Source organism: Oncorhynchus nerka, linkage group LG13 (genome assembly GCF_034236695.1).
Source record: "Oncorhynchus nerka isolate Pitt River linkage group LG13, Oner_Uvic_2.0, whole genome shotgun sequence".
In the NCBI taxonomy this organism is placed as follows: domain Eukaryota; kingdom Metazoa; phylum Chordata; class Actinopteri; order Salmoniformes; family Salmonidae; genus Oncorhynchus; species Oncorhynchus nerka.
This window is the reverse complement of record NC_088408.1, coordinates 48,082,972-48,099,283: the sequence shown is the minus strand read 5'-3', so window position 1 is coordinate 48,099,283 and position 16,312 is coordinate 48,082,972. Positions and strand designations below refer to the sequence as shown.

The 16,312-nt window shown below is 41.1% G+C and overlaps 2 protein-coding genes across 2 annotated transcripts in view; one reads left to right on the top strand and one right to left on the bottom strand.

The window, feature by feature from the left end:
• Positions 1-1,810: 1,810 nt before the first annotated feature.
• Positions 1,811-3,108, bottom strand: LOC115140519 (5-hydroxytryptamine receptor 1B). The gene has a single exon (XM_029678851.2). It carries the CDS (start codon positions 3,106-3,108, stop codon positions 1,951-1,953), a length of 1,158 nt encoding a protein of 385 aa, XP_029534711.1. The 3' UTR covers positions 1,811-1,950.
• Positions 3,109-9,814: 6,706 nt separating this feature from the next.
• mei4 (meiosis-specific, MEI4 homolog (S. cerevisiae)) overlaps positions 9,815-16,312 on the top strand; it is a 50,363-nt gene continuing 43,865 nt past the window's right edge. Inside the window, exons 1-3 of the mRNA XM_029677182.2 lie at positions 9,815-10,281; positions 10,600-10,851; positions 12,993-13,567. Coding sequence (XP_029533042.2) covers positions 10,242-10,281; positions 10,600-10,851; positions 12,993-13,567 — 867 coding nt within the window. The 5' untranslated portion in view covers positions 9,815-10,241. The remainder of the gene's footprint in view (positions 10,282-10,599; positions 10,852-12,992; positions 13,568-16,312) is intronic.

The window sequence follows — 16,312 nt, the reverse complement described above, 5'->3', positions numbered from 1 at the left end:
GATTATTAACTTATTAACGCACCGCTAAAATGGTTGTTCGGTGTTCAAGGAGGTCGTAAACACCTGGCGTATGTCATAACACACTCTACTATCCCTTTAAGTTTGTTATCTGTTTTGTTACAGCATTCAAAAGATGGCTTTATCTCCTCTCCACAATTATGAGAAACTGATACAGCAAAAAAATGTTATTACTATTTCAACATCATGATTTAACAATATCACGCCTCTACAAGCTTTTTGGCTGGAATATAGCGGTTGACCAGCATCATCATTTTTTTTACCACAGTCTGTTCTGAATTATAACCTGCTATGCTATCTAATACTTTGGGCTTTTTAGTTGCATTTCCATCTGACGTATGAAGTGCAAACTCATCATTTTGCCATCCTTCTACCATCTTGTTTTTTCCAAGGAAAATGGCCATACCCTTAGATTCCATTGAATGTTTTATTTTCTTGTATTTCACAATAGCAGAAGTGATTTGTACTCCACTGGGATGGACCTCTACTCGCAGAGTCAATGCAATTACAGTGCATTGCTTATGAGCAGAGAAGCTTTATTGTACAGCATTAGCTAATTTGGATCAAATAGAACCTCCATTACATGAGTACTTAGCTGTTGCATCTCTGTAGTTTACTGTGGTTGTATTTGTCAAAATGTGATGTTTAACAATCAAATCTCAATGGATCTTCAACAGCTTATTATTTCTGTAAATTCTGTCAATTTGATCTAGCACTTAACACATGCAGCCTGGAATGTAAAGGGAATGCTGAGACATCTTTGACACATTATCAATATGAGAAATGGCACTGTAGGTGAAGAAATGTGTTAGGTGTCTGTATTCTTGTCTGTCATATTTGACTTTGTTTGGTATAATTCTACCAACAGCAGTATTTTGTAATACCCAGAAGGTTGCAGCAGAGTGAACTCACAGGTCATTTAAGCAGCTCCATAGCAAAATATAACAAAAACTACACACAACAAAAAAATACACACGTTACAATGCGTACATATATAGATACTTTGATTGAGGCTTGTTTGATAAAACAAGAAGTCCGCTTATAGTCCAGTTGGAAGTAAACAACCTTATTCACAATAAAAAATAATAGTCAATTGATTATTTTTACATTGACCATGAGATTAAATGAGAGATGGTGTTAAAATCATAAAATCCATGCTAATCTCACTAAAGAGTTAGAACAATAGTAAACATACAAGAAATGGAACAGGAAAGGTCTCTGTTGGCACCAAGATTTTTGACGGGACTGACTATTATTTTCCTAAGGGGGAAGGGCCTTCCCAGAGGGCTCAGAACCTATTTGTGCTTATCATTCCCACATGAGTTAGCCTACAATAAGTATATGTCCCGAATGGTACCCTGTTCCCTACAGTGTGTACTACTTTTGACCAAAAGTAGTGCACAATGTTGGGAACAGGATACCATTTGGGACGGATTCTAAATCTGTCATACAGCAGGCATTCCATGAATGTTTAAATATTAAACGTTATATTGAGCCGCTGTTCCTCCAAGTCAACGAGCTATTGATATCCAACACATATTAACCTTGATACCAATAACGCAAAAAAGTTATTGCTGGTTTAGTTTGGAATATGAATTGTGTAGCCTGGGTGGGTGGTAATCTCATGACTGACTGCCAATCATAAGGAAGGTAGCAGACTGTATATGGCCTATTTCTGAATAGGTGTCAGTGATTCATTAATACATTTTTGCTTTGCAAAATAATCAAGTTTCCAAACTTGCCTACGGGCCATGTAGATAGGCTTATGAAGTATAATATCATGTTCCTGGGCTTTTTGAAAACATACTAGATACAATACTGCAATAGGCTAACATGCTGTAATTATTGGAGAGCTGCAGTTTGTGGTGCTGCTGACGTAGCTGAGTAAAATGAAATGGGTTTGGCAACCTTTGTCTGGTAGGTAGCTTATTTTCAGGACCTGCAACATCTAAAGCGTATTAGTTTGTGGAAAGCCTTTTTGAAATCCTCATTGGACATGGTGTAAATGATGGGGTTTATTAAAGAGTTAAGATAACCCAACCAAGTGAATATGTCAAATAATTCTGGATAGAAACATGACGCACAGACGGAAACCACTAAAGTGTAAATGAAAAACGGTAGCCAGCATATGATGTAAGCTCCAAGAATGATCCCTAAAGTTTTTGTCGCCTTTCTTTCCCTGGCAGCGGAGATCCTCTTCTTCTCCAGGAGCGCGTCGGATACAATGACTTTCACATGGTTCACATTGGCAGTTGAGCTATTCGCGTCGCAAGAAGAGGCTTCGTTCGTCCCGTAATTTAGAGAGGTGGTGGATGCCACAGAATGTGTACCCGGCGAGTTTGTTATCAAATGGGCAGAAGTGAGTCTTTTCCCCGGTTTATTAGACGACTGTTTCAAGATTCTCTTTCGGGCTTCCACGTAGATCCTACCGTAAAGGGCTATGAGTAACAAAGTGGGAATATAGAAGGCTCCAAAAGTGGAATAAATAGTGTAGAAAATGTGATCAGTATTCACGTTGCAAGTGGTAACCTCGTCCGTTTTCACCTGACGCCAGAAGAAGGGCGGCAGTGAGATGGAGATGGCAATCACCCAGGCAGTGGCGATCATCCCCGCTGCGCGCGCTGGTGTGCGCTTCTTGGTGTACTCAACCGCGTCTGTTATTGCCCAGTAACGGTCCAGTGCAATTACGCACAGGTGAAGAATGGATGCGGTGCAACACGTAATGTCTGAAGACAACCATATGTCGCACATAACTTGTCCCAAAGTCCATGTTTGACTCACCGTGTATAGTGCGCTGATTGGCATCACCAATACGGACACTAGAAGGTCTGTCAGGGCGAGTGATGCTATCAGAAAGTTTGCAGGCGTATGCAGTTTTCTGGATTGATAAATAGTAGCAATAACGAATGCATTTGATAATGTTGTTGCAAAGGTTATCAGAGATAATGTAAATGCTAAACCGGCTTGGAAAGCCAAACTATCCACCTCCTCTCCTTCAGTCGTAACATTTACATTGGTATCATTGGTTGACATATTCCAGAACTCTCCATAAATAAAAGAAGTTGGCTTCAACTGACTGGCGCGCTCCATCCTTCGACACTCTTTTGACAGATGTCATTGAGCTTTGAAGGAAAACCCTTCATAAAAAGGAGCACAGGGACTGCTTATCCAACGTAAACGTCGCATTTATTGTCATTTTCCAGGTTATGCGCAGCTCCATCCCCTTCGGTGTCCATCAGACGCACATTGATTATCCACAAATCACAAGAAAAAAATGTGAACCCTTCTTCTTGAAATATCCTTTGCCTTGACTTCCCATTAATGTACTTTATTGTTTGTTATACATTCAGCTTTTGAACGGAATGTAGATATGAGAACCTTCCCATTCTATCCATTATTGATTGTCGTTAGGTTGCCCAATTAAACGTGCATTCATTAATTATGTAGGCCTATCACAGTATTGATAAAAACATTTAAAGAATGATAATGATCTGTAGTAGTTTGCTTTCTTTATTTTTGTTCTTTGAGTCTGTTAATCCGCTCTTCTAGCCACTGTGCTGGATCTGCAGCACTTCAGAAGTTGGGCGCGGGCGAGGTTTCACACTTGGTTTTATAGAGAACGCTCGAGCTGGCAGAACCCTACAGATATCACACTGGTCCTCCTCTCTCTGTCTCTCAAGGCTGAGCAAGTGGTTTCATACACCGGGTCATAATGCCCTTGGGTTTAGTATTAATCATAGCCAGAAAAGGGCTATTAAACTATTTTGACATGCAAATATTGTTATGGTATCTGAAATAGGCCTAACTAATAACATAATAAAACAAATCTTACATGTACAAATGCATTCCGCCACATAACATTGATTGAGATGCAGTGCAACGCCAGAAAAGTGTCAATCAGCACCTTGGATAGCTCCACACAGGCGGTCCGCTGCAAGGACATTTGGACAGCTCCTCTTCGGAAGTTTGTTACAATGTCATCAGTTCAACCGGGAAAGCCACGCATTGTGATGATTATATAGTACTGGGATATGTTGTTGGTGATATTATTATAGTCTATACGATACTGGTTGTGCTCTGTTCTTTAGAAAATGAAAATACAGGTGTTGTAGGGGTATAATGAATACCAATGTCAAATCAAAATCAAATCAAATTGGTAGTGTACACATATTTTGAAGATGTTATCGCAGGTACAGCGAAATGCTTGCGTTTCTAGCTCCAACGGTGCAGTAATAGGCTACCTAACAATACAAAACAATACACACAAATACAAAACATTTAAATAAAGTCATTAAGAAAGATGGGGATGAGCATCCGGAATATAAATATATGTGTATATGATGGTGTGTATAGACTTTACGGACAGTATATGAATAGAAAAGCTGTGTACAGCAGTAGTTATATAGGATGAGCCTTGACTAGAATACAGTATATTCTGTACATTTAAAGTCGGTAAAACAGTATGTATTAAAGTGACCAGTGTTCAATGACTATGTACATAGGGCAGCAGTCTCTAAGGTGCAGGGTTTAGGACCGGGTGGTAGCTGGCTAGTAACAGTGACTAAAGTTCAGGGCAGGGTACTGGGCGGAGACCGGCTAGTGGTGAAGTCTGCTGACCTGGAGATTAGATCTGGGGCCACATGTCTGCATTAGGCCGCTGGATGCATAATTGGTCGTCCAGTCAGACCTTTGTATCTAACGATGTATCCTATGATCAATCAATGTAAAACCATAATGGCATTGCCAATCTGCCTGTCTTTTTGGATATCTTTGAGTATGGCATATAGCCTTTCTCTGTCTGTCTTTTTGTATCTCCACAAGATGAAAATAGAGAGTTGAGACTGAGATGGGCTTTGTGAACTTTGTTATTAACTTTGTAAATGATTAATATGTTGGTGCATAAATTATAGAAGACGATCTCTATTAGTGTTCAAATGAGTTATCCTCACAATCCCTCAAGTCACTATAATAGGGGAAATCAATTGTGCAATGCATATTGAAAAGGTTTGAGTTATCTTTGTGTAAAGAAGTTGAAGCAACTATGTCTCTACACCAACTGGGGATTTTATAGTTTATTAAGCTTCTTGGATTTTACTCCATTTTATACCTTCATTCTAAACTCAACTTAACTTTTAAGTGGGTCATTATTAATCTTTATTGGGCAGTCATTTCAATGAAATCATATCTGGGGTTCATTCTCTTTCCCCAACCCAGGTCTTGAACAGAGTCAAGGATGGTGAAATCTGCTGAAGAGAATAATCATCCTTATCTGCTAGTGAGAAAAATAAGGTCAAGCGGTTGCTTATTGCATTTCTATTGACAGAGACACTTTGCAATCGTGTAGAATTTGCCTTTGCAACACGAAAGCTGATTGTGATATTGATGTGAGCCTAAATGCTAATTATGACTAATGTATAGTGACTGTACATTATCATTAAGTACTCATTTAGGACCTGTTTGTCAGTCTGTCTTTATTTCTTCCTGGCTGTACCTCCACCGTCGAAGCTATGCTTTTCCAATGCTACCTGCCTTAACTCCCAGGCTTTCACCCTAAGCCAAATAGAGACATTCAGTGTCTCTACCATCTCAATTGAAATGTGTTGTTTGTTTGTTTAGCTTTTCATGAGCTTTGAAATAATTTTCTCTAATGAAAAGTGCTATACAAGTTAAATAATTTATTATTAATCATAATCGAGTGAATCTGTATTAAAATAGGCTATATCATTCGTATTTATCAAAGCTAGATTGAATGTTTGAAACATGTCCTAGAATCCTTTCTTTGTGCTGAGAACCCTGAATATCACTGATTTAATTTATTTGATCAAATCAATACGTTTCTTTCATCAGATCAATTTACTCTAAATTAGACCATCATTGTGACTGGGACAAAAGTCTTCTCCCCAAGACTTGAGATAAAAAACAGTAGGTCTCTGGTGTTACTGAGAAGGCCATCTTTTATCTCTTCACTTGATTACAATGTTAATGTATTTGACTGTAAAAGGTCTACCTGAAGCTGGCCACGGTCTTGTTCCATCATTGTCTGGTATGACAGTGACAGTGTCCTTGCTGCTCTCCTCTGTCCATTTAAAAAAATTATTTCACCTTTATTTAACCAGGTAAGCAAGTTGAGAACAAGTTCTCATTTACAATTGCGACCTGGCCAAGATAAAGCAAAGCAGTTCGACACATACAACGACACAGAGTTACACATGGAGTAAAACAAACATACAGTCAATAATACAGTAAAAAAAAAAAAAAAAGTCTATATACAATGTGAGCAAATTAGGTGAGAAGGGAGGTAAAGGCAAAAAAGGCCATGGTGGCAAAGTAAATACAATATAGCAAGTAAAACACTGGAATGGTAGTTTTGCAATGGAAGAATGTGCAAAGTAGAAATAAAAATAATGGGGTGCAAAGGAGCAAAATAAATAAATAAATTAAATACAGTTGGGAAAGAGGTAGTTGTTTGGGCTAAATTATAGGTGGGCTATGTACAGGTGCAGTAATCTGTAAGATGCTCTGACAGTTGGTGCTTAAAGCTAGTGAGGGAGATAAGTGTTTCCAATTTAAGAGATTTTTGTAGTTCGTTCCAGTCATTGGCAGCAGAGAACTGGAAGGAGAGGCGGCCAAAGAAAGAATTGGTTTTGGGGGTGACTAGAGATATACCTGCTGGAGCGTGTGCTACAGGTGGGAGATGCTATGGTGACCAGCGAGCTGAGATAAGGGGGGACTTTACCTAGCAGGGTCCTGTAGATGACATGGAGCCAGTGGGTTTGGCGACGAGTATGAAGCGAGGGCCAGCCAACGAGAGCGTACAGGTCGCAATGGTGGGTAGTATATGGGGCTTTGGTGACAAAACGGATAGCACTGTGATAGACTGCATCCAATTTGTTGAGTAGGGTATTGGAGGCTATTTTGTAAATGACATCGCCAAAGTCGAGGATTGGTAGGATGGTCAATTTTACAAGGGTATGTTTGGCAGCATGAGTGAAGGATGCTTTGTTGCGAAATAGGAAGCCAATTCTAGATTTAACTTTGGATTGGAGATGTTTGATATGGGTCTGGAAGGAGAGTTTACAGTCTAACCAGACACCTAAGTATTTGTAGTTGTCCACGTATTCTAAGTCAGAGCCATGAGAAGGATTTGTCAGTCAAGAGTAGGGTGAACACATTTAAAATACCCAAATGCAGGACAATGGGAGGATTTTTCAGGGTCAGTGTAGCCTAAGAATAAAAACTATCTGGCCAGGTTTTGTAACTAATTTTGTGGCACAGACTCTACGTGGATAACTATACATGCAGCCAGAAACAGTAGCCAGCAACATCGTCCTTGCAAAAAAATCTGCAACAGATTGGCTGGTGAAACGCACACTCGGTAGTCTGAATGGACCAGCAAACTGTCAATCAACACAGGTCGGGTGAGCTAGCGAACAGATTGCTGATTTGCTGTACAGCTATAGGATCTATTTCCATTGCAGCACAAACGTCAAATTGTAGGAAGAGAGGATTGCCATAATAATGAAATATGCAGCTCCAAAGGATGATTATGAAGCTTGCATTTTGGAATTTTTTGTTAAAATTATTACTGTGGCGAAGATGCACCATAGGCGCGGCCCTTCACATGCACTCTCCAAATTTCCACCACTGGAAGGTGCTTTATGTGCTCTTGTTGAAATGTTTGCTGTTGCTTTCCATGTTTAAATGCATAGGCCCTATGAGGTGAATCTATGTTCCATCTAATACTACAATAATTGCTAGCGTTTCATCATTCCATCCCTGTACCGTGTATTGCAACATATTTCTATTCAATTTTTAATAGGCCTACATAGACATTTCTGTTTCATGTTTGATAGGCCTACGACACATTTCCATTTAGCCAACCATTTGTTACCCTGCTCTGAGTGGGCTCGATGTTTATAGTGCACATGCACATTCCTAAGACCCATGAGGTAAAAGTTATGTTTATTTAATTCAATGTATGGTTTCCTTTGTTTATATTTCCCGGGTTATGCCAGAGTTATGTGCGTCTGTGTCCATTCTGTCATTTTTGTTGTTCATAAGGAGCGCGCTCCTCAGTGCGTGGCCTGCGCTCCACGCTTTGGAGTCAGAAAGTTGAATAAGAGAACATTATTGTTCCATGTATGCATGGTGTTGAAATATAATGAATAATCTGTAGTCTGATTAAGACGAATGTACCAATGTATGTGGATGTGGAAATGGCCTTTTACATTGTAGAACCAATGTATTGGTTGTAATTGTCAATTGGGTAATTGTGTGGTCCTGAGGGCCAAGTGCTTATATTATGCAGGCCTACCTGTTTGAGCTCCTGTTAAGACAGATTCGATTTGGTTTCTCAAGGGGAGGCTGTTCAGTCTTGCCCTCTAGCTATGTCCGTTCAGATTGTATCCGGTTTAACCTGTCCTAAGGCTATTTCTTTTGGGCTATTGCCCTTGTATATTTGGTAAATCTACTTGTATATTTTGAATGAAATGGCGTTTTTACCATTGGATCACCAATACCTATAAATACATTTACACTATGAGCACGTCAACTTGCATTGCCTTCTGCTGATTTCATGCCATTAAAGACTGTTACAAGGTCCCTATTTTAAAATGACATGGGCTAATCAAAATGTGATGTAGACAAAATAATGAAATGGGCTGTCTGGTAGCCTCAATAAATAGACAAAGATGTGTATTTGAACAAATCATTGTATGTATATATATATTTTTTTACTAGACTTGAGACTCTTAGAAAGCATGACTTGGGCTTGACTCGAGTCTTGACCTGTTTGTTCTACTTGGGACTCGACTTGAGACTCGGGTCTTGTGACTTTCTTGTGACTCGAATAATAGTGATAGTAGTCCCACTATATATATATATAATGGGTATATTGGTAACATCTTTGAGAAATGATAGAGGTGGGACTACTATCACTATTATTCGAGTCATAAGAAAGTCACAAGACCCGAGTCTCAAGTCGATAGATATATATAGATATATATATATATACCGATATATATATATATATATATATATATATATATATATGTATATATATATATATTTACTATTCAGCTGACCATCCTTAAACCTAATAAGAATAAGGTGGTGTTTTTGGTGTAACAGTAACGTCATACCTTTATATTTGGTTATGTAGAACACCAATTAATCATTATGTGATCTTCCGAGACATTGATTCAGCTTTGATCTAACTAAACGAGCACCATTGTGAGAAGTGGCGGGTGCTATGGTAGCACTACACCCCCGCAGTCCGCTGAACCGAACAAGCAATTGAAGCGCCCCTAGCCTACTCTTTTGCCTCTTTTGCCCGACCACCTGTGTGGCTGTTTTATGAAAATCTGGGAATATTTGGCCAAGGAAAAATGTCTGGTTGTTTTTAAAACAGTTAGGAAATGAGACTTTTAAAAGGGGATTGAGTGAAGTAGCAGAAAATATGTTGAATGAGCATCTAATAAGCATGGAGAGCCTCACATGTTTGACTAATTTACCTCATATCTTTCAGTTTAATATGGCTATTTACTTACTTTTGTAGCTCTTCACTAAAAGCACACTAGTTAGGCTGAACTGTCCTCTCCAACTTTAGCTGGAATTTAGCCCTAAAGGATTTGAGAAATATGATTGGTTGACGATAGGCCTATGACGTTGGCCTACGTCTCATCTTGCGCTGCACAGGATATCAGAGCTCAACAACGATTGGAGATGCGTTTAACATCACCAGTTGGCTTACGCTACCACATCCTTATGATATATATTTTAATACGCGCAACGCGACTGCAAGAGAGGTCTGAATGAAATACGGGACAAATTATATAGATTTTTTTCTTCTAAATTAGTGGCGTTTGATGTTCGGTTGCGAGACAAAGGGCCAAAATCCAGGACTCATAGTCACACTTCAATTAATAAATTGAAAGTACTGGATATGTTCAGCAAAACATATCGCAGGTTTGGCCAGTCTCATCCACACGCGCTTTCATATGATTGACAGCGATCATCATGCGCGAGAGGCTAACTACTGGTAACAATGGCCTAGTTAGCCACCGAACGTGCTCGTTCAGGCAGGCATCATATCTGATATTTTCACAACACAACGAGAACAAATGTAACTAGGGTGACTAGCCAAGTTAGCTAACTATATGAAGTTAGTAAAAATACCAATACTTTGGGGTAATCCGCCTCAGGTTTTTTTGAACTCGGCTTGAATGATGGATCACAAAATTGAGCGAAGTCCGGCTACCAATGGTAAAATTGCATAGCTAACTTTGGCTAGCTAGCTTGTTAGTGTGATGTTGTGTTTGCCTGCTTGTTCGTTTTAACGCAAAGTGTGTTTACCATTCCCCAATGTTAGGCAGCCAATTATCGTGACATTGATGGGCTATCTAGTTAAGCTACTTCTTGCAAACATTGGGCAGACGGTTAGCTGCTAACGTTAGCGCCAATATTGTGGAGGAAGATGGCTAATTGCGCATAGGCAGGAGTGTGGTGTCGAACGAGACTAGAAGATGCATAGCTAGCTAGCTAAATGAACACAACAACATGATTGTTTCCCCTTGCTTTCAGGGACAGACACCGCGGAATGGGGTCTTAGAAAAGCTAAACTTGTCGTGGCAGTTGCCATAATAAAGAGTACACCTCCCGGGATAAGTGGTCGGAAGCATGCAGAACATTTGGCCAACAAGCTGAATAGCCAGACTGAGGCCTGGAAGACCAAAGCTCAGAGGCTGCAGGAGGAAGTGCTCAGAATGCGTCAAAAGCTCCTTCTCACCCAGATGCTCTCAAAGCCAAAGAACACCAGTGGAACAGAAGCTGGTGGTGGGTCTCATTCATCCTCTGCTAGTTTGTAACTAGCTAACCCTCAGTCCTTTAAAGTGTGACTAATAGCATATACCCTATGCTAGACATTTAATTTAATAAAAATGTGTCTTCTATTGGTCCATCACATGTGAATACAGTATACTCAGTAGGCCCGTTGTACGTTAGGTCTGCTGGATAGGTCCAAAGCAATGCATTTAGAATGAGATATCTGTGCCTCTGGATAGGGCTTACAGCAGTGTACTGTCACAGTAAATAGCCTCCCAGTTGTATTATTTTGTTCAATTGAAGAACAGTAGGATTCATGCTCATTTAAATGTAGCATATTTTCATGGATTGGATTACAATGTCTACATGAGGAGTGGAGCCTAGATTTCATACCTTAGCTATCAGCCGGGGTGGGGTGTAGAGAATGACACAAATATTAATTTCCACAAAGTTTGCTGCTTCAGTGTCTTTAGATATTTTTGTCAGATGTTACTATGGAATACTGAAGTATAATTACAAGAATTTCATAAGTGTCAAAGGCTTTTATTAACAATTACATGAAGTTGATGCAAAGAGTCAATATTTGCAGTGTTGACCCTTCTTTTTCAAGACCTCTGCAATTCACCCTGTCATGCTGTCAATTAATGGACCCAAAATATCAATGTTTTGTTCCCCGAGCCACTTAGTTATCACTTTTGCTTTATGGCAAGGTGCTCCATCATGCTGGAAAAGGCATTGTTCGTCACCAAACTGTTCCTGGATGGTTGGGAGAAGTTGCTCTCGGAGGATGTGTTGGTACCATTCTTTATTCATGGCTGTGTTCTTAGGCAAAATTGTGAGTGAGCCCACTCCCTTGGCTGAGAAGCAACCCCACACATGAATGGTCTCAGGATGCTTTACTGTTTGCATGACACAGGACTGATGGTAGCGCTCACCTTGTCTTCTCTGGACAAGCTTTTTTCTGGATGCCCCAAACAATCGGAAAGGGGATTCATCTGAGAAAATGACTTTACCCCAGTCCTCAGCAGTCCAATCCCTGTACCTTTTGCAGAATATCAGTCTGTCCCTGATGTTTTTCCTGGAGAGAAGTGGCTTCTTTGCTGCCCTTCTTGACACCAGGCCATCCTCCAAAAGTCTTCACCTCACTGTGCATGCAGATGCACTCACACCTGCCTGCTGCCATTCCTGAGCAAGCTCTGTACTGGTGGTTCCACGATCCTGCAGCTGAATCAACTTTAGGAGACGGTCCTGGCACTTGCTGTACTTTCTTGGGAGCCCTGAAGCCTCCTTCACAACAATTGAACCGCTCTCCTTGAAGTTCTTTATGCTCCGATAAATGGTTGATTTAGGTGCAATCTTACTGGCAGCAATATCCTTGCCTGTGTGGCCCTTTTTGTGCAAAGAAATGATGACGGCACATGTTTCTTTGTAGGTAACCATGGTTGACAGAGGAAGAAAAATGATTCCAAGCACCACCCTCCTTTTGAAGCTTCCAGTCTGTTATTCAAACTCAATCAGCATGACAGAGTGAGCTCCAGCCTTGTCCTCGTCAACACTCACACCTGTGTTAACGAGGTAATCACTAACATGTCGTCAGCTGGTCCTTTTGTGGCAGGGCTGAAATGCAGTGGAAATGGTTTTTGGGGATTCAGTTCATTTGCATGGCAAATAGGGACTTTGCAATTAATTGCAATTCATCTAATCACTCTTTTAAAACATTCTGGAGTATATGCAAATTGACATCATACAAACTGAGGCAGCAGACTTTGTGAAAATTAATATTTGTTTCATTCTCAAAACTTTTGGCCACGACTGTATTATTGAACTGAAAGCCATTGTGGCCAATGAGCGGCTTGCTCATTAATGAAGTTGAGCATCATGGACACACAAGGTTGCTTTGGAAACAAGGCCCGTTGATGTGCAAAACAAGTAAGAATTAGACCTATATGAAATTACACAAGGTGGTGGTGAATTACTTAAAAGGCGAGAGAGACATAATTGAATGGAGTTTAATGACAAAGCTAATTGTATGAAAACTGAGGGTGTTTTAATTATAGGGCCTAATGCTTAATTCAGTGACACAGAGTATAATGAAGCTGACAATGAGATATGCATAGTGATGAAGCTCATGTCCTACTTGGTGCAACCTGCAGGAGATGGCTTCATGGACCTGCTCTCTCAGGACTTCATGGGGCCGGGCTTGGTGAAAGATCCGCTCAACTCAGACATGGACTCCGGCTGTGGGATGGAGAACAACACAGAGACACTTCTGCCCACTCAAGACTCTGCAGAACCCAGTGCCCAGCCCGCCTTCCCACCTGTCACCACCACACCCCCCCAGATCCCATTCTCCAGCCTGTGTGAGGCAGACCCTCGTGGGAAGGCCATGCTGCTCCACATGCAGTTTCTCCAGAGCCTGTGTGGGCTGAACAGGGTGGAGTGGGAGGCAATGGGTGCGGAGGCTGGAGGGTTTAGCCTGGACAGGGACAAGGACAGGTCCGTGGTGGCAGACTCGGTGTGCCAGCTGCTGTCCTGTGTGGTGTCTGCTAGTAGGGATGACAGACCCCTGCCCCCACGCTCACTGCTCCTGCAGGCGTCCCGGGTGGTGGCCCAGGCAGTGGATCACTGGCTCTCCCACAGACAGCCCTCCCAGCTATTTGTGACAGGCATGGAAGATTCCCTGAAAGAGCTCACTGATGTTCTATTACGCAACGGCCAGCTCAACAGGGTAAGAAAACATAATGCATATCGTGTATTAATGACAATATATTTTACAGTACTATATTTGTGTAGGTGTTTAAAATATACTTCCTTTAGGAGGTAACACCAGACATTAAATTCCAAAGCGAGAGGTTCTCAGTCCTAGTCTCACTTACAGTTTGGATGATCATAGCATGGCTAAATGTAATATCAAGTTGACCGGAGATTGATGAGTTCAGTGGTTCTTAGTATGCAGTCCAGAATAACAGCCTGTATGTTTCATTACCCTCAGAAAGAAATGACAGTCATCAAAGTGGCATTGAGGTTTATAGATGATCATATCACCAGCTGACTGATTTTCTGATTCACGCCCCTACCTTTAAGGTATCTGTGACCAACGGATGCATATCTGTATTCCCAGCCATGTGAAATCCATAGATTAGAGCCTAATGAAATTATTTAAATTGACTAATTTACTTACATGAACTGTAACTCAGTAAAACCTTTGAAATTGTTGCATGTTGCGTCTATATTTTTGTTCAGTGTAAATTGAAGACAGACAATTTTCTGTTTTAATGCACAGTAACATTAATATACACTGAGACTGTAGGAGGAAGGAAATGAGAGCATGGAGAAACAAGTGAGATAAAATGGGGAACGCCACCACACCCACTGTTATGACTAATCATGAGATATGACTGGCAGCACCAATACTTATTAGCTTCTGAGGGGACAGACAATCACCTTAGTGTCAGTAGGCTTGAATAAATGCTGTCACAGTTGAGTTGTGAAGGGCGTGTTGTCCCTTTCCGAATGAAGATTAATAGGTGGGAGGTTATATGTTGCTTTTAGGCCAATTGTTATTACAAATCTAGCCACAAGTCACTTTGGATTTCCTGAAAAACTGCTTGAAAGATTCTTACCTGGCGTAAAGCATTATGGTGATTGTTGTACCAAACAACTTCCAGTAGTTGGACCATTGGTTGAGAGGCTGCTGAATCATAGTTATTTTGGTTACCAGATTATATGAATGGCCAGCAGTTTGCATGTTAGTCTTGGCTGGAACCAAGAAACAAATCTGTCACCAGAGACTAATGTGTCATAGCATTTCCATTATCCCCAAATAGACAGTATGTTGTCCGTCCGTATAGGCTAGGTCAGGGATGGGCAACTTTGATGGGGGTGGGGGCCACAATTAATCTGAATTCATCACTAGGGGCTGCAGTTGTGCTGCCAACATGCCCTGACCATGATTACTATGTTTAGATATATGGCCGCTAGACTAACAATCTAAACATTTTAGCTGATATGGGCTAGTTGAGTGACTCTCGGGGATTGACATAACAAGAGAAAAACTGCTGATGCACAAATTTCGAAATGGCACCTTGTGTATTCTACTATTCTAACTCGCAACAGTAAGTTGAGACCCGAACTGAGTAAAAAAATAAATATAGATTTTGTATACTCTTGTGTGTGTGGGGGGGGGGGGGGGGATTGATCCGAGGGCGAGTGTAAATGTAAATAATGTATAGTGTAAATAATGTATAGAATGATTTCCATTGGGAGCTCTCAAACATGTCTGGCTAAAGTTCCGTTAGATATTTGCAAACACTGTATCCCAAGTGCTACCCTACTCCTTTTTTAGTGCACTACTTTTGACCAGTGTCCACGATCAAAAGTAGTGCACTGTATAGGAAATAGAGTAGCATTTGTGACACCTAGCACGCTTTGGTCTCTGCATCTTTAGCATGTCCTCAAGGTTACTGTTATTTAACGGGACGGTAGATTGATGACCAGTCAGTCAAGAGGGAAAACATATAAGCTAGAAGTCAGCTTAATGTCAGTCAAGGAGGAACAGTCACGGCTGCTCTAGTCTAGAGAGTACAGAATGTTTTCCCAATCGTAATACAGTGTGTACAAAACCCTCACAGCCATGTTGCCTGCACCTGCCACCAGTATTTCAGAGTGGAATAGCCTAAATCATTGCAATGGTTTCTGCATCACCTGTAACAGCTCTCGTTGGTAGAAGAGTGGACCAAAGCGCAGCGGGGAAAGTGTTCATGATACTTTTATTATAATAAAAAAAACACTCAAGGGCGGAGCTAGCATGTTGGAGTGAACGGCTGTGCGTGAGAGGCTCCTGCAACTTTTTTGCGAAATAATCTAATTTAACCACCTTTATGGCACTTTTTACAACAAACGTTTCTTTCTAATACAAGATTGTAACTTTTTATATGAAAATGCAGAGTAATAAGCGACCAAAGGACAATAAATCCACAGCGGAGGCCTACTCCCCACTAAACAACGAGACAGACATGGCGGGAGGCACATGCAACAACGTGACACTTACAGAACTTACCCGGGCTTTGGGGGAGCTGCGCGTTGCTATAGCTGAGGATCTTAAGGCCACTATTGCTGAACTGGACACCAAAATCGAGAGCATCATTCGAACGGTCGCTTCGCATGGCCAGAGTATTGTGGACCTTGAGAAAGCTTCTGAATTCAACGCTGGTAGGATCGACGAGTTAGAGAAGCTATGCACGTCATTGCAGGATACTGTGCAGAGGCTTTCTGTGAAAGTGGTGGACCTGGAGGGCCGATCCAGACGTAATAACCAAGCTATTGAAGGATGCAATGGGATCGGATGTTTTGGATTCGGATCCCCAGCTGGACCGCGCACATCGCTCCCTTGTCCCAGTGCCTGGACTGGGCCAACGTTCTCGCCCTGTAATCATCTGTTGTCACAGTTTCAAGACCAAGGATCTTATCCTGC

Bases quoted from the DNA above. Each gene is read 5' to 3' on its own strand.
- LOC115140519 (XM_029678851.2), bottom strand. From the start codon at position 3,108: ATGGAGCGCGCCAGTCAGTTGAAGCCAACTTCTTTTATTTATGGAGAG.